This window comes from Oncorhynchus tshawytscha, linkage group LG30 (genome assembly GCF_018296145.1).
Source record: "Oncorhynchus tshawytscha isolate Ot180627B linkage group LG30, Otsh_v2.0, whole genome shotgun sequence".
Classification (NCBI taxonomy): domain Eukaryota; kingdom Metazoa; phylum Chordata; class Actinopteri; order Salmoniformes; family Salmonidae; genus Oncorhynchus; species Oncorhynchus tshawytscha.
In genome coordinates this window covers 28,634,223-28,652,580 of record NC_056458.1, presented here as the reverse complement: position 1 = coordinate 28,652,580, position 18,358 = coordinate 28,634,223, and the positions used below count along the sequence as shown (strand labels likewise).

The 18,358-nt window shown below is 42.0% G+C and overlaps 1 protein-coding gene across 4 annotated transcripts in view; it reads right to left on the bottom strand.

Moving 5' to 3' along the window:
• The window catches only part of LOC112228465 (cell adhesion molecule 1), a 495,694-nt gene that overhangs the window by 55,716 nt on the left and 421,620 nt on the right, over window positions 1–18,358 (bottom strand). For 3 of the 4 annotated variants that reach the window (XM_042309109.1, XM_042309111.1, XM_042309110.1), the window contains one exon: window positions 3,163–3,246. The exons of the other annotated variant lie outside the window; for it this stretch is intronic. In XM_042309109.1, the coding sequence (XP_042165043.1) occupies window positions 3,163–3,246 (84 nt within the window). The remainder of the gene's footprint in view (window positions 1–3,162; window positions 3,247–18,358) is intronic. 4 annotated transcript variants of the gene reach the window in all.

Genomic DNA, 18,358 nt, shown 5'->3' with positions numbered 1-18,358 from the left:
TTTAGAGAGAATTGTGATGGGCGCAAGCGGGCAACTCTGAGGAGTGCCATTGACAGCCTCGAGTTGCAGTGGGAGGGACCCTGAGCCTGGCCCCTCCAGTAGGAACACAAAAATATAATCCAAATATAATATAATCCAAAAATATAATCCAGACAGTGTTCGTTTGTATGTCTGATCGTCGAGAGTTTGAGTTTGTGTTTGTGTTTTAACACTATTTTGCTTAATATGAATTACAAATGTAAATATCTCTGCCATTTTTAAAGTCATGCCACCTTCCGTCCTTGAATCTTCCAAAATAAGTATATTTAACACACGTATGCTTTTAGAATTTGATAACAAGTTAAGAGGACAATTTCCAAGAAGTTACTTGTTTAAGTCACATGTAAGACGTTTTAATTTATATACAGTATAGTATCAGAAAGAGCAGTCTGAGGTTTCCAAAACAATTAAAATACTACCAAATTGAAGAGATGAGCTCTATTTCAAAATGTAACTTTTCCAAGAATAACCACTGTTCCATGCGCTTCACACTTGAGCACATGGAAACAGATAGCCTATATTAACATTAACAAATTAAAATGATATAATAATGTTATAATAATTCTAATGTTACTCAAGACCTTCATAAACACAACCATAATATTTGTTTTACGATAGCATACTGTATATGAAATGTGTTTATTATTTATTCATCTCTGAAGCTGGAGACTCTTACCTCTCTCACTAGCTTTAAGCACCAGCTGTCAGAGCAGATCACAGATCACGGCACCTGTACATAGCACATCTGTAAATAGCCCATCCAATCTACCTCATCCCCATACTGTATTTATTTATCTTGCTCCTTTGCCCCCCAGTATCTCAACTTGCACATTCATCCTCTGCACATCCTACCATTCCAGTGTTTAATTGCTATATTGTAATTACTTTGCCACCATGGCCTATTTTTTGCCTTACCTCTCTTATCCTACCTCATTTGCACATGCTGTATATAGATTTTCGTACTGTATTATTGATTGTATGTTTGTTTATTCCATGTGTAACTCTGTGTTGTTATATGTGTCGAACTGCTTTGCTTTACCTTGGCCAGGACGCAGTTGCAAATGAGAACTTGTTCTCAACTAGCCTACCTGGTTAAATAAAGGTGAAATTAAAAATAAAATAAATTAGACTGTTAGAATATTGGAGTCAAAAATACTTGTTTTAGCTTGAAGGGGGGTCCCAAGAAGCCAGGCTTTTCTAGTGTAAATTACCCTGATCCTGTCACTTTGTTGTAAATGTGGATGCTATATACAGTTGAAGTCGGAAGTTTACATACTGTACACTTAGGTTGGAGTCATTAAAACTCGTTTTTCAACCACTCCACAAACTATAGTTTTGGGAAGTCGGTTGTCTACTATGTGCATGACAGAAGTAATTTTTCCAACAATTGTTTACAGACAGATTATTTCACTTATGTATCACAGTGGGTCAGAAGTTTACATACACTAAGTTGACTGTGCCATTAAACAGATTGGAAAATTCCAGAAAATGATGTCATGGCTTTAGAAGCTTCTGATAGGCTAATTGACATCATTTGAGTCAATTAGAGGTATACCTGTGGATGCATTTCAAGGCCTACCTTCAATTTACTTGACATCATGGGAAAATTAAAAGAAATCAGCCAAGACCTCAGAAAAATATTTGTAGACCTCCACAAGTCTGGTCATACTTTTTGGAGAAATGTCCTCTGGTCTGATGAAACAAAAATATAACTGTTTGGCCATAATGACCATCGTTATGTTTGGAGGAAAAAGGGGGAGGCTTAAAAGCCGAAGAGCACTATCCCAACCGTGAAGCACGGGGGTGGCAGCATCATGTTGTGGGGGTGCTTTGCTGCAGGAGGGACTAGTGCACTTCACAAAATAGATGGCATCATGAGGTAGGAAAATTATGTGGATATATTGAAGCAACATCTCAAGACATCAGTTAAAGCCTGGTCGCAAATGGGTCTTTCAAATGGACAATGACCCCAAGCATACTTCCAAAGTTGTGGAAAATGGCTTAAGGACAACAAAGTCCAGGTATTGGAGTGGCCATCACAAAGCCCTGACCTCAATCACAAAGCCCTGACCTATCCTATAGAAAATGTGTGGGCAGAACTGAAAAAGAGCGTGCGAGCAAGGAGGCCTACAAACCTGACTCAGTTACACCAGCTCTGTCAGGAGGAATGGGCCAAAATTCACACAACTTATTGTGGGAAGCTTGTGGAAGGCTACCTGAAACGTTTGACCCAAGTTAAACAATTTAAAGGAAATGCTACCAAATACTAATTGAGTGTATGTAAACTTCTGACCCACTGGGAATGTGATGAAAGAAATAAAAGCTGAAATAAATCATTCTCTCTACTATTATTCTGACATTTCACATTCTTAAAATAAAGTGATCCAAACTGACCCAAGACAGGGAATTTTTTACTAGGATTAAATGTCAGGAATTGTGAAAAACTGTTTAAATGTATTTAGCTAAGGTGTATGTAAACTTCCGACTTCAACTGTATGTCCACTATTATTTTTTCGATCTCAGTCTCAATTTTATGTAAATTGTTTGGAAAAAGAATCCTGACTGATTAGGCCTGTTTTTGCCTTGGTCTATGCATGACTGACACCTGTTTGGAATGTTGGGACGTGCTAAGCCAGGAGCGTCTGTCTGTGCCTAAGGCCTGCGATTCTGATAACACCATTATGTCTGCATTTGTCATATTTCCTAAATCATGTCCATTTTCGGGGTTAGACTTCTGACATGATTATGTACCAGACCAAGACATGCTCTATTTTTTAATCAGACTTGGTAGAGATTGCATGGTATCAGGATTTGGTTGCAAACTTCCAGAGATCAACAATAAAAACATAACAATATGTCTCAATCTTATCAGGACTGGCAGACAGCAAATATTTATATTTTCCTCACACACTAGGGGGTTGTCAGATCATACATTACCATGGGTAGAGGGTGGTGGTAATGGTACCTGTAGAATAAACATGCTTACGCACACACTCACAGTGTGGATGTTGTAAGTGGTGGTGTTTGTGGTGTGGTGGGTAACGCATATGCACACAAACAATGCACGCACAACCAGCACGCGCACACACAAACACAGGGAGGTGGTGGGAGGTTATACTGTACCTGCAGTGGCTTCAGGGAGAGAGATGGTGGTGGTGGGAATTGTGGTGGTAGCTGTAGTGGGTATAGGGGTAGTGGTGGGGGCATCTGGATGAAGAAAACAAATACATGAAAGACAGAAACTAATGAGTAAACCATGAAAACAAAATACACAACGAAACAGACCTTGGTTAAAATACCACTTGAAATCTTTCAAATACTTTGAGCATTTGTGCTTGGCCGCCTAGAGTGCCAGATTGTCAGGGTTGAGCTTTGAGACTGTTGTATTGGCATGAAGTCAGGCCAGCTTAATCAAGCACAGATAAAGTATTAGAAATTATTTAAAATAGTATTTGGACCTGGATTTGCAGTGAAATAAGGCAATTGTGATGAGGACATTATAGATACCAGTGATAGTGTATGTGTGTGCCTCTAAGCCTGTCATAAACTAAGTTATATAAAACATTTATTAAGTTTAGGTATTCATTCAAAGTAGTTAAGAAGCTGTAACTCACGGTTTGGCCCTTCCTCGTTGCGAGGCTATAGTATGTTAACAGGCAATCGCACTGCCCCTATTGGAGTAATTGCCATGTACAATACCAGTCAAAAGTTTGGACACACCTACTCATTCAAGGTTTTTTGTATTTTTTGTATTTTTATTTTTTACCATTTTCAACATTGTAGAATAATAGTGAAGACATCAAAACGATTAAATAACACATATGGAATCATGTAGTAACCAAAAAAGTGCTGAACAAATCTAAATATATTTTATATTTGAGATTCTTTAAAGTAGCCACCCTTTGACTTGATGAGAGCTTTGCACACTCTTGGCATTCTCTCAACCAGCTTCATGAGATAGTCACCTGGAATGCATTTAAATTAACAGGTGTGCCTTGTTAAAAGTTAATTTGTGGGCTTTCTTTCCTTTTAATGAGTTTGAAACAATCAGTTGTGTTGTGACAAGGTAGGGGTGGTATACAGAAGATAGCCCTATTTGGTAAAATACCAAGTCCATATTTGGGCAAGAACAGCTCAAATAAGCAAAGCGAAACGACAGTCCATCATTACTTTAAGACATTAAGGTCAGTCGCAAAAACCATCAAGCACTATGATGAAACTGGCTCTCATGAGGACCACCACTGGAAAGGAAGACCCAGAGTTAACACTGCTGCAGTTCATTAGAAATACCAGCCTCAGAAATTGCAGCCCAAATAAATGCTTCACAGAGTTCAAGTAATGGACACTATCATTTGTTTTTCAACAGGACAATGACCCAACACACCTCCAGGCCGTGTAAGGGCTATTTGACCAAGAAGGAGAGTGATGGAGTGCTGCATCAGATGACCTGGCCTCCACAATCACCCGACCTCAACCCAATTGCAACGGTTTGGGATGTGTTGGACCGCAGAGTGAAGGAAAATTAGCCAAGAAGTGCTCAGCACATGTGGGAACTCCAAGACTGTTGGAAAAGCATTTCAGGTGAAGCTTGTTGAAAGAATGCCAAGGGTGTGCAAAGCTGGCAAGGCAAAGGGAGGCTACTTTGAAGAATCTCAAATATAAAATATATTTGGATTTGTTTAACATTTTTTGCTTACTACATGTGTTATTTCATAGTTTTAATGTCTTCACTATTATTCTACAACATAGAAAATAGTAAAAATAAAGAAAAACCTTTGAATGTGTAGGTGAGTTCAAACTTTTGACTGGCACTGTAATAAATACGTACAACATAACTTAAATTCACCATTCTCGAAAAATGCTTGGCTAGTGCATAATCCACTGGAGCTTGGGCTGCGGCATCCAAATGTGTCAATGAATCTCTCCTACGGATATACTGTTGGCATTATATCAGTAAAAAGCCCCATCACAAGTTCAAACAGAAAAAAACTAGAAATTCCAAACTCAATCCTTTAAAAAAACATGATGGACATGATTAGTGATGAAAATGCAATGTCCAACGCCCATGACATCAACAAACAAACAAACACAGTGGCACAACGTGATGTCCAAGGGAGGGAGGGACGTTCGACACACAGACTTTCAGCTCAAGGCAACCCCCCCCAGTTGCATTTTACTTTTACTTCATTAGTCGGCTCACCCCCCACCAATAACTGTAGGGGGACATCAAAAGTGACATTCTCTCAGTCGGAGTGGTGGTGCTGCATTAATAAGAACCTGGGGCTGAGGCTTTCAGTCAGGAGAGAGGCTCGAACACTCGGCATGCTGCTCAGATTGCCTGAGAGTGTACCAAAAAACAGTGGGAAGTGTTAAAGGAGTGCAAAGAGCGAGTGATTGGGGCAGCTTTTTCCAGCGATGAGAGAGACAACAACCAAACAGGTTAATGAAATGAGGGGGGAGAGAGAGAAAGAGGGAAATAGAGGGAGGGGGATGGAGAGAGAGTGAGAGCGAAATAGAAAGTGAGAGAGAGAGAGAGAGAGAAATAGAAATAGAGAGAGAGAGAGAGAGAGAGAAATAGAAATAGAGAGAGAGAGAGAATTTTCTGTTGTGCTGAAAGTCGTGAGCAGTGACTTGCGCCCGCCGCCACAACTGTTTGCCGGTCTGTCCCCATCTAGCCAGACAGGTACCACTGTGTTAACATCTGTGTAGGTGGGGGAAAATTTGCAGACAGTCTCCCATCCTACCTCCCTGCCTGCTTTGTTTGTTGTCTGTGTTCCATCAGAACATCACGCAGGAGGGCCCAGAGACACTTTCCAACAGACTAATGATGAGATGTGGAAGACAGGCAGGCAGGGAGGGACGCATCAGAGAGACGGACGTGTGTGGGCAGTGACAGCTTAAACGTTGTCTTCAAACATGCTGTGTTTACCAAGCCTTTTAATATCACTGACAGGATAAGCAAATAATATTTGAAATGACGCATTTTTAAAATTATTTTTTTAACCTTTATTTAACTGGGCAAGTCAGTTAAGAACAAATTCTTATTTACAATTACGGCCTAGGAACAGTGGGTTAACTGCCTTGTTCAGGGGCAGAACAACCCATTTTTACCGATCTAGCAACCTTTCGGTTATTGGCCCAACGCTCTAACCACTAGGCTATCTGCCGTCAATAATGCCAATAATGCATGGCAATAAAATGAAATGAATGCTGCCCATCCCTGCAGGAAAATAATGCTTATAAGAAATCCTGCTACACCCACTGACGAACCGTCAGACAGACAAAGCATCAATACAGGACTATGATCGAATCCTAATACACTGGCTCTGACGCTCGCTGGATGTGGCAGGGCTTGCAAAATATCACAGATTACAAAGGGAAACACAGCCGTAAGCATCCCAGTGACGCAAGCCTACCAGGCGAGCTAAATGCCTTCTATGCTTGCTTCGAGGCAAGAAACACTGAACCATGCATGAGAGCATCAGCTGTTCTTGACAACTGTGTGATCACGCTCTCCGTAGCCGATGCGAGTAATATCTTTAAACAAGTTAACATTCAAAAGGCCGCAGGGCCAGATGGACTTCCAGGACGCTTACTCAGAGCATGTGTTGACCAGCTTGCAAGTATCTTCACTGACATTTTAAACCTCTCCCTGACCCAGTCTGTAATAACTACATGTTTCCAGCAGACCACCATTGTCCTTGTGCCCAAGAACACCAAGGTAACCTGTCTAAATTACTATTGCCCTGTAGCACTCACATCTGTAGCCATGAAATGCTTTGGAAGACTGGTCATGGCTCACATAAACACCATCATCGCAGACACCTTGGACCCACTCCAATTTGCATAGCGCCCCAATAGAACCACAGAAGACGTAATCTCTGTTTCACTCCACACTGCCCTTTCCCATCTGAACAAGAGGAACACAGAGGTGATAAGGCTGTTCATTGACTAAAGCTCAGCGTTCAACACCATAGTGCCCTCAAAGCTCATCACTAAGCTAAGGACCCTGAAAATGAATACCTCCTTCTGCAACTGGATCCTGGACATCCTGATGGTTTGCCCCAGGTGATGAGAGTAGGCAACAACACATCCACCATGCTGACCTTCAACACGGGGGCCCCTAAGGGGTGCGTGCTTAGTCCCCTCCTGTATTCCCTGTTCACCCACAACTATATCAGGCGGTGTCAGAGGAAGGCCCTAAAAATCGTAAAAGACCCCAGCCACCCAAGTCATAGACGGTTCTCTCTGCTACCGCATGTCAAGCAGTACCGATTCACCAAGTCTGAAACCAACAGGACCCTGAACAGCTTCTACTCCAAGCCATAAGACTGATAAATAGTTAATTAGTTAACCAAATAGCTACCCGGACTACCTGTATTGACCCTTTTCGCACTAACATTTTTGACTAATCACATACGCTGCTGCTACTATTCATTATCTGTCAATTTATTCCTAGTTATATGTACATACAGTATCTACCTCAGTTACCTAGTACCCATCAACTCTGTACTGGTACCCCGTGTATATAGCCAAGTTATTCATTGTGTATTTATTATTACTTTTATTATTATTTGTTATACTTATCCGTTTCTCTATTTTCTTTCTCTCTGCATTGTTGGGAAGAGCCCGTAAGTAAGCATTGCACTGTTAGTCTACACCTATTGTCAAAATACATTTGATTCAAGCTTGAAGGTAAAGAAATGAAGAAATGGTGCTTATATCTACTGAAATGGAGGGTTCAATATCTCCATCACTTTCATTGCTTTTGGTTCTGACTGACAGTTTGTAATATTAGCTGCAACTTGTGTGTCTGAAATGAGCATATGCCAGTGGGCTGTTTTCATAGTTTATGAATGATGTCAAAAGAGATTAGAGGGAAATCTAAGGACCTCTGCTATGACCTCACCTCAATTTTAAGCATACTTGGTGTTGACTAGGGCTGTGTCTCAAATGGCATCCTATTCCCATTATAGTGCACTATTTTGACCAGTAAGTAGTGCACACAGAAGAAAGAGGGTTTCATTTGGGATTTAACCAAGGCTATTGAACATTTTCAATTGCCCTTCCAGAGGTAAAAGCTGGGGTAAATAAAACAGGTGTGACTTACAGATGTGACTAGCATGCCAACCCATAACTCTAACCCTAACCATAACCAATTGGGTTCACTGGTGCCATATCCCTTTAGTTTTTCCGGACTGAAACACACATTCTTTAATTTTACTACGAGGATCAAATCACAATGGGCAGCAATACATCTTTCCAAATGTTTCTTCATGTCAACAACACTCAAAGTCGGCGGCCATCTTGTGGTGTATACAAGGGTCACCTTCCCTCTACTGGAGCCCATCCAGAATACCATCGGTATATCTGTAGCACTTTCCATCTCCCCAGGGGGGGACAAGTGGACGAGTTTGCCAGCATATTTCTCCAAGGGAGAGGTACTTAAAGAGATTTGTATGTTTGGCTTGTCAATAAAGTACATTCATGGATCATGGGATGTCAGAGCTTAGTTGTTACCTGTCCCAAACTCCCTGTGATTCATAAGGCGTGCTTTGACAGGGCAGTTGCTTTCACGTTGTTTTTCGGAACAGTGCACCCATGTTGATTATCTTTGCCAAAGGTGAGACAGGAGGGAGCTTGGGGAGGCTGAAGAAATTCGGCTTGTCACCAAAAGCACTCACAAACTTCTACAGATGCACAATCGAGAGCATCCTGGCGGGCTGTATCACCGCCTGGTATGGCAACTGCACCGCCCTCAACCGTAAGGCTCTCCAGAGGGTGGTGAGGTCTGCACAACGCATCACCGGGGGCAAACTACCTGCCCTCCAGGACACCTACACCACATCAACCACCCGAGCCACTGCCTGTTCACCCCGCTGTCATCCAGAAGGCGAGGTCAGTACAGGTGCATCAAAGCCGGGACCGAGAGACTGAAAAACAGCTTCTATCTCAAGGCCATCAGACTGTTAAACAGCCACCACTAACATTGAGTGGCTACTGCCAACACACTGTCAATGACACTGACTCTACTCCAGCCACTTTAATCATGGGAATTGATGGGAAATGATGTAAATATATCACTAGCCACTTTAAACAATGCTACCTTATATAATGTTACTTACCCTACATTGTTCATCTCATATGCATACGTTGATACTGTACTCTATATCATCGACTGCATCCTTATGTAATACATGTATCACTAGCCACTTTAACTATGCCACTTGGTTTACATACTTATCTCATATGTATATACTGTACTCAATATCATCTACTGTATCTTGCCTATGCTGCTCTGTACCATCACTCATTCATATATCCTTATGTACATATTCTTTATCCCCTTACACTGTGTATAAGACAGTAGTTTTTTTTTTTTTTTGAATTGTTAGTTAGATTACTTGCTCGTTATTACTGCATTGTCGGAACTAGAAGCACAAGCATTTCGCTACACTCGCATTAACATCTGCTAACCATGTGTATGTGACAAATAAATTTGATTTGATTTGATTTGATTTGATTTGAGTAGTGGCATGATGCGTTTCTACACTGACTGAAGAAGTCAGCTTGGCGTTAAGAAGAAGAAAGTAGATTGATGAAGTGCCTATAGTTGATCATCTTGTCCATGTAAAGGCGTATATTTAAACTGTACTTTACTTCAGTACATTAGACAAAGAGAAACAGTTGTAATATACACTACCGGTCAAATATTTTAGAACACCTACTCATTCAAGGTTTTTAAAGTAAAAAAAAACAACTATTTTCTACATTGTAGAATAATAGTGAAGACATCAAAACTATAAAATAACACATATGGAATCATGTAGTAACCAAAGAAGTGTTTAACAAATATATTTATATTTGAGATTCTTCAAAGTAGCCACCCTTTGCCTTGATGACAGCTTTGCACACTCTTGGCATTCTTTCAACAAGCTTCACCTGGAATGCTGTTTCCACATATGCTGAGCACTTGTTGGCTGCTTTTCATTCACTCATCCCAAACCATCTCAATTGGGTTGAGGTCGGAGGGTTGTGGAGGCGAGGTCACACCTCCTCCTCCCTGCTTTAAGTTGGGAAATACACATGCGGAGATCATCCGTTCACCCACACCGCGTCTCACAAATCTCCAATTTGGACTCCAGATCAACAGACAAATTTCCACCGGTCGAATGTCCATTGCTCGTGTTTCTTGGCCCAAGCAAGTCTCTTCTTCTTATTGGTGTCCTTTAGCAGTGGTTTCTTTGCAGAAATTAGACCATGAAGGCCCGATTCACGCAGCCTCCTCTGAACAGTTGACATTGAGATGTGTCTGTTACTTGAACTCTGTGAAGCATTTATTTGGGCTGCAATTTCTGAGGCTGGTAACTCTAAAGAACCTATCCTCTGCAGCAGAGGTAACTCTGGGTATGCCATTCCTTTGGTGGTCCTCATGAGCTCCAGTTTCATCGTAGCACTTGATGGTTTTTGCGACTGCACTTGAACATTTCAGGTTAGAAATTTTCGGGATTGACTGACCTTCATCTCTTTAAGTAATGATGAACTGTCATTTCTCTTTGCTTATTTGATCTTTTCTTACTATAACATTGACTTGGTAAAATACTATCTTCTGTTTACCCCCCTACCTTGTCACAACACAACTGATTGGCTCAAATGCATTAAGGAAAGAAATTCCACAAATGAACTTTTAAGGCACACATGTCAATTGAAATGCATTCCAGGTGACTACCTCATGAAGCTGGTTGAGAGAATGCCAAGAGTGTGCAAAGCTGTCATCAAGGCAAAGGGTGGCTACTTTGAAGAATCTCAAATATAAAATACGTTTTGATTTGTTGAACACTTTTTTGGTTACTGCATGATTCCATGTGTGTTATTTCATAGTTTTGATGTCTTCACTTTTATTCTAGAAAATTGTAAAAATAAAGAAAAACCCTTGAATGAGTCGGGGTTCTTAAACTTTTGACTGGTAGTGTACACCGAACAAAAATATAAAAGCAACATGTAAAGTGTTGGTCCCATGTTTCATGAGCTGAAATAAAAGATCCCAGAAATGTTCCATATGCACAAAAGCTTATTTCTCTCAAATGTTGTGCACAAATTTACTTACATCCACGTTAGTGAGGATTTCTCCTTTGCCAAGATAATCCATCCACCTGACAGATCTGGCATATCAAGAAGCTGATTAAACAGCATGATCATTACACAGGTGCACCTTGTGCTGGGGACAATAAAAGGACACTCTAAAATGTACAGTTTTGTCAAACACCACAATACCACAGACATGTCAAGTTTTGAGGGAGAGTGCAAATTGGTATGCTGACTGCAGGAGTGCCTACCAGAGCTGTTGCCAGGTAAATGAATGTTAATTTATTTACCAAAAGTCATTTTAGAGAATTTGGCAGTACCTCCAACCTGCCTCACAACTGCAGACCACGTGTATGGCATCGTCTGCGCGTGCGGTTTTCTGATGTCAACGTTGTGAACAGAGTCGTGGCGGTAGTATTATGGTATGGGCAGGCTTAAGCTCCGGACAATGAACACAATTGTATTTTATCAATTTGAATGCACAGAGATACCGTGACAAGATGAGGCCCATTTTGTTTTAACGGTATCTGTGACCAACAGATGCATATCTGTATTCCCAGTCATGTGGAATCCATAGATTAAGGCCTAATTTATTTATTTCAAATGACTGATTTCCTGATATGAACTGTAACTCAGTACATTTTTAAAATTGTTGCATGTCGCATTTATTTTTTTGTTCAGTATATTTTGTTGTAATGTATTCTGTTAGACTCCAGGAGGCTTTTTCACCTTATTAAATAGGTACACGTGTGGAGAAGAAAGTAATTCATTATTAGAGAGCGTTCATGTTCACAAAATGGTTCCCTTTTGCGTCCCTTTGATATTTTAAGTAGAAATCGTGCACCAATATTGCATTTTAAAAGCCTGTTATATTAAATGAAGTGCCCTTTAATATAGACCACATGGAAAATTCAACACGTCAGATTTTATATATGAATAAAGACTTAAATTGCCAATTTCAGCATTTTGACATGTCCCTCTGAGTAGTCTGTGACTTCTAGGAAGATTTTAACCCACCATCATTGTAAAGCCCTAGTTATTTTGTTGCTTTGACAAAGTCATTTTTGAAGATCATACATTTTTTCATGTGATTATTGATATTTTTTTTGTCCCTCATTTTATGGTCAACCTTTTTATGTGGACTGAATTACTCATTGGTGAAACCATTCCTTAAAAAGAAAAAATCAAACATGTCAAACCTGTTACCTATACACAGAATTTTAATTATTTTAACAATTTCATTTTTTATTTTATTTTTAAGCTTGCATTCAATTGCCCACCCCTGCTACACACAACAAGCTTCAGTACCTCTGTCACAAGGGGATTTATGGCTGATTTAAATTAAATCGTCAACCCTGTTTCGGTCAACCCTGTTACTTTTTTGGGAACTTAATAGGAATTCACTATAGTATATATTTTTTATTTAACCTCTTGAATTGGGAAAACATGTTTTTTATTAAATTGAACATGTGTTCTTCATGACAGAATGTAAAAGTTCAGTGAAATCAAAAGTTACACGACCCAAAAGGGACTCATTTTGTGGAACGACCCGCATTGCTTTGAGAATCCAGCCTGGAACAATTTCAGAATCAAACCAACCCGGCCTTGAGGCGGTCTGCATTTGTACACACTCCGTTAATCTTAGATTTTTTTTATTTTTATTATTTCTAACAAAGAACATATTCCATTCCTATAAACAGAGGCTTGAAAAAAGAATGGCTGAACAGACAAATAGGGGGGACTATCTTGCGGCGGGAGCCTTACTAACTGGGCTTGTGTCACTGATGAGTTTCACACACGTCGGGAGCTGACAAACTCGAGCTCGGTGGTGGTGCTACTTAATTGGATTTATCCCATAATGAACTGCGAGGGCCCAGCAGATGTTTGGGTTCATCGGTGTCAATAGCTCATTAAAAACTTGGCAGCGATAATAAGATCTATACTTCCCCTGCTTGCCACCCTCCAAACAGGCTCAACTGGAGCAAATATTAAGCAAGGTTTCCTTACAAAAAGCAGCACTCCACACTACCTGCTATTCCAGTGATGTTGTATCAAACGCAGTGGAAGCTTATTGACTTCAAATATGGGAAGCTGAGTGAGTTTCCCTGTTGAGTCACTGTGGTTTGTATACCGGGGCAGATTAAGAATAGTCCCAGAGTTCTTGGAGCGGAGGCTGCATTAAAATACTTATTTCACTTCCGGTGTCTCGTTTTTATCCCCTTAGACAGCGGAGTATAAACACACCTCTGAAAATTTGCTCAGTTGGATATGACACAGCAGACATACACAGACATACGGAGGGGAGAAGCAGACAGGCAACCGGCCAATTAATCCTTTAACCAAAAGAGAGGTGTGGGAGTGGCATACTGGCACGTGGGGTGTAGTATAAGAACCTCACTCAAGTCAATGAGGAAAACAGAACAATCTGGCTAATAGAGCTCTTAAAGTATACTGTACTTTGGGCTGTGGATTTCCCTACCAACCACACCTTTATATATTGGAGAGGAGTGGAAAGTAATCGGGTCAAATCTCATCCTGAGCCCATCGAAACTCAATAATAGTGCATCCCCTCAAGTTTTGCATATCCAAAGGCTAAAAACAGATTGAGGCTGATAAACTAAATATCCGCACCTCTTATGACTAGGCCCCGTAGTGCAAGGCGGTATGTCAATAAAAACTAGAGGTCAAAACACAGGTAGAACTTTCGTTCTGATTAAAATCCCTCTTACTCAATCATTCCAGAGATAAATGAAATAAGTGTGGAGATGGGTGAATGATGTGACACTACAGCACAATAACAATAACTGAAGCACACACATCTCCCACTGCCAAAAGAGCACTGGGGGTGGTTGACTCCAATTAAAAGCTAATGAACAGCACAGAGGAGTGATTCCCCCCCCCCCCATTAATCACCCTGGCAGATAGTAGGCGACTCTTAGCGAGGCACTGGGCATCCCTCTGTCACCTGCACAACAATGGGATGGTGCCCGGCACTTGCCGCGCAAAGAATTAGAAACCCCCCTACCTCTCCCAAATCTGCCAGCTGCATGATATGAGAAATTATATTGATGGGGGCCTCTCTTAGGAGGAGGAGAGGATGAAAAGAAGAGGTAAGGAAAACAATTACAGTCTCTGGCAACGGCACCAAGCTAACAATGGCCGTTGGAAGCCAACGGCACACCTGCAGCGAATGCTTGTCTCACGCAATCAAGGGGTGGACAATTACGCATTAATAAACGCTGTGTGGGGTTGCGAGGGGAAATGTCCCTTGTCGGGCCCACTCATGTGTTTTGAATGGCATCTGTTCGTATGTTAACCTAATTGTGTTCATTTTCATTAGAGGGAGTGAATAGCACGGAGACCCCTCTGCAAATTACTGTAGCCCATCTTCGCTGGGGTAAATCAATGCCATCTTGCATTGTGGGAAGCAGTACAATTTCCTAATTATGCAATTGTATGTTATTCAACCATAAAGATGGAGAGAAGCTATCTCTTCCATATTGAAGGCTGATAGACACAACAGTGTTAGTCCTGATTACCAACGATGACTAGACAGCCTAGAGGGAGGAGGTGAGGGCCCTGGAACAGTGGTGCCGGAAAAATAACCTCTCCCTCAACGTCAACAAAACAATGGAGGTGTTCATGGACTTCAGGAGACAGCAGGGATAATGGCGCCGGAGAGGATGGCTGCAGTTTTACGAGGTCCTAACCAACTGTGCTATTTTGTTTGTTTTTTCACATTGTTTGAAACTCATTTTGTACATAATGTTGCTGCTACAGTCTCTTAGGACTGAAAAGAGCTTCTGGACATCAGAAGTGTTTACTCACCTCAAACTGGATAAATATTTGTTTCATTAATGAGTTTGGTCCTGGTCAGTCCCTGGATGGGAGAACAGATGTTGCTGGAAGTGGTGTTGGAGGGCCAGTAGGAGGCACCCTTTCCTTTGGTCTAAAAAATTAGCCCAATGCCCCAGGGCAGTGATTGGGGACATTGCCCTGTGTAGTGTGCCGTCTTTCAGATGTGACGTTAAATGGGTGTCCTGACTCTCTTTGGTCACTAAAGATCCCATGGCACTTATCTTAAGAGTAGGGATGTTAACCCCGGTGTCCTGGCTAAATTCCTAAGCTGGCCCTCATACCATCATGGCCACCTAATCTTCCCCAGCTCACAATTGGCTCATTCATCCCTCCTCCTCTCCGCTGTAACTATTCCCCAGGTCATTGCTGTAAATGAGAATGTGTTCTCAGTCAACTTCCCTGGTGAAATAAGGGTTAAAAAATGTAAAATAAAATTCAGACAAAAAGGATATACTGCTTTGTCAAGACAAGGACCAAATCCCTGTCATCAGCGTGAAGAAAAAAAGGGGGAGGAGGGCGGGGAGCCTTGTAAGAATTTGCCGACGAGTAGGTAAACCACCACTTCCCTCCGTATTATTGGCCATTGTGCAGTCATTGGAAAACAAACTGGACAATCTGCGATTAAGACTATCCTACCAACGGGACATTAAAAACTAATATCTTATGTTTCACTAAGACGTGGCTGAATGACAACAAGGATAATAAAGACCTGGCTGTCTTCTCCTGTCTCAGCCTCCAGTATTTATGCTGCAGTAGTTTATGTGTCGGGGGGCTAGGGTCAGTTTGTTATATCTGGAGTACTTCTCCTGTCCTATTCGGTGTCCCGTGTGAATTTAAGTGTGCTCTCTCTTTCTTTCTCTCTCTTGGAGGACCTGTGCCCTAGGACCATGCCTCAGGACTACCTGAAATGATGACTCCTTGCTGTCCCCAGTCCACCTGGCCGTGCTGCTGCTCCAGTTTCAACTGTTCTGCCTTATTATTATTGGACCATGCTGGTCATTTATGAACATTTGAACATCTTGGCCATGTTCTGTTATAATCTCCACCTGGCACAGCCAGAAGAGGACTGGCCACCCCACAAAGCCTGGTTTCTTCCTAGGTTTTGGCCTTTCTAGGGAGTTTTTCCTAGCCACCGTGCTTCTACACCTGCATTGTTTGCTGTTTGGGGTTTTAGGCTGGGTTTCTGTACAGCACTTTGAGATATCAGCTGATGTACGAAGGGCTATATAAATTAATTTGATTTGATTCTCCGTGCATCGGCAGGACAGAGCAGCTACGTATCTCTTTCTCTCTCGGAGGAGGACCTGAGCTCTAGGACCATGCCTCGGGACTGCCTGGCCTGATGACTCCTTGCTGTACCCAGTCCACCTGGCCGTGCTGCTGCTCCGGTTTCAGCTGTTCTCTGCCTGTGGCTGTGGAACACTGTCCTGTTCACTGGACGTGCTACCTGTCCCAGACCTGCTGTTTTCAACTCTCTGGAGACAGCAGGAGCGGTAGAGATACTCTGAATGATTTGCTATGAAAAGCCAACTGATATTTACTCCTGAGGTGCTGACCTGTTGCACCCTCGACAACCACTGTGATTATTATTATTTGACCCTGCTGGTCATCTATGAACATTTGAACATCTTGGCCATGTTCTGTCATAATCTCCACCCAGCACAGCCAGAAGAGGACTGGCCACCCCTGAGAGCCTGGTTCCTCTCTAGGTTTCTTCCTAGGTTCTGGCCTTTCTAGGGAGTTTTTCCTAGCCACCGTGCTTCTACACCTGCATTGCTTGCTGAAGCTGAAATATCAACTGATGTAAGAAGGGCTTTATAAATAAATTAGATTTGATGTGGCAGGGCTTGAAAAATATTACGGACCACAAAGGGAAACCCAGCCACGAGCTGCCCAGTGACGCGAGTCTACCAGACAAGCTTAATGCCTTTTACGCTTGCTTTGAGGCAAGCAACACTGAAGCATGCATGAGAGCACCAGCTGTTCCGGACGACTGTGTGATCACGATGTGAGCAAGACCTTTAAACAGGTCAACGTATACTTATTTTCCACCATAATTTGCAAATAAATTCATTAAAAATCCTACAATGTGATTTTCTGGATTTTTTTTCTCATTTTGTCTGTCATAGTTGAAGTGTACCTATGATGAAAATTACAGGCCTCATATTTTTAAGTGGGAGAACTTGCACAATTGGTGGCTGACTAAATACTTTTTTGCCCCACTGTATATACTAGGCGGTGTCAGAGGAAGGCCCCCTTTTACCCCCTTTTTCTCCCCAATTTCATGATATCCAATTGTGATCCAGTCTCATTGCTGCAACTCCCCAACGGGCTCAAGTCATGCGTCCTCCGAAACATTACCCGCCTAACCGCACTTCTTAACACCCGCCAGCTAACCTGCACCAATGTGTCCGAGGAAAAACCGTTCGCCTGATGACCGAGGACAGCATCCAGGCACCCGGCCCGCCACAAGGAGTCGCTAGAGCCTGCAAGTAAAGCCCCCCCAGTCAAACCCTCCCCTAACCCGGACGACGCTGGGCCAATTGTGCGTCGCCCCATGGGAATTCCGGGCATGGATCCAGCCTTGGATCCAACCCAGGTCTGTAGTGACGACTCAAGCACTGGGATGCAGTGCCTTAGACCGCAGTGTCACTCGGGATGCTGTATATACTGTTTTCTAGTCAAAATCAATCCTACACTGAACAAAAATAAAAAAGTGTTGGTCCCATGTTTCATGAGCTAAAATAAAGATCCCAGAAATGTTCCATATGCACAGAAAAAGCTTATTTCTCTAAAATTTGGTGCACAAATGTGGTTACATCCCTGTTAGTGAGCATTTCTCCTTTGCCAAGATAAACCATCCACCTGACAAGTGTTGCATAGCAAGAATCTGATGAGACAGCATGATCCTTACAAAGGTGCACCTTGTGCTGGGGACAATAAAAGGCCACTCTAAAATGTGATGTTTTGTCACACAACACATTACCACAGATGTCTCAAGTTTTGAGGGAGCGTGCATTTGGATTGCTGACTGAAGGAATGTCCACCGGAGCTGTTGTCAGATAATCTAATATTAATTTCTATTCCATAAGCCGCCCCCAACGTCATTTTAGAGAATTTGTCAATTCGTCTACAGACGTGTATGGTGTTGTGTGGGCGAGCGGTTTGCTGATCTCAACGAAATACCCCATGGTGGCGGTGGGGTTATGATAAGGGCAGGCATAAGCTACGGACAACAAACTGAATTTGAATGCACAGAAATACTGTGACGAGATCCTGAGGGCCATTGTGAGGCCCATATTTACATATAGGCATACATGGGACTCATGTCACCCAAAAAGTTATACTTTTGACTCATCTGTCCATAGAACATTCT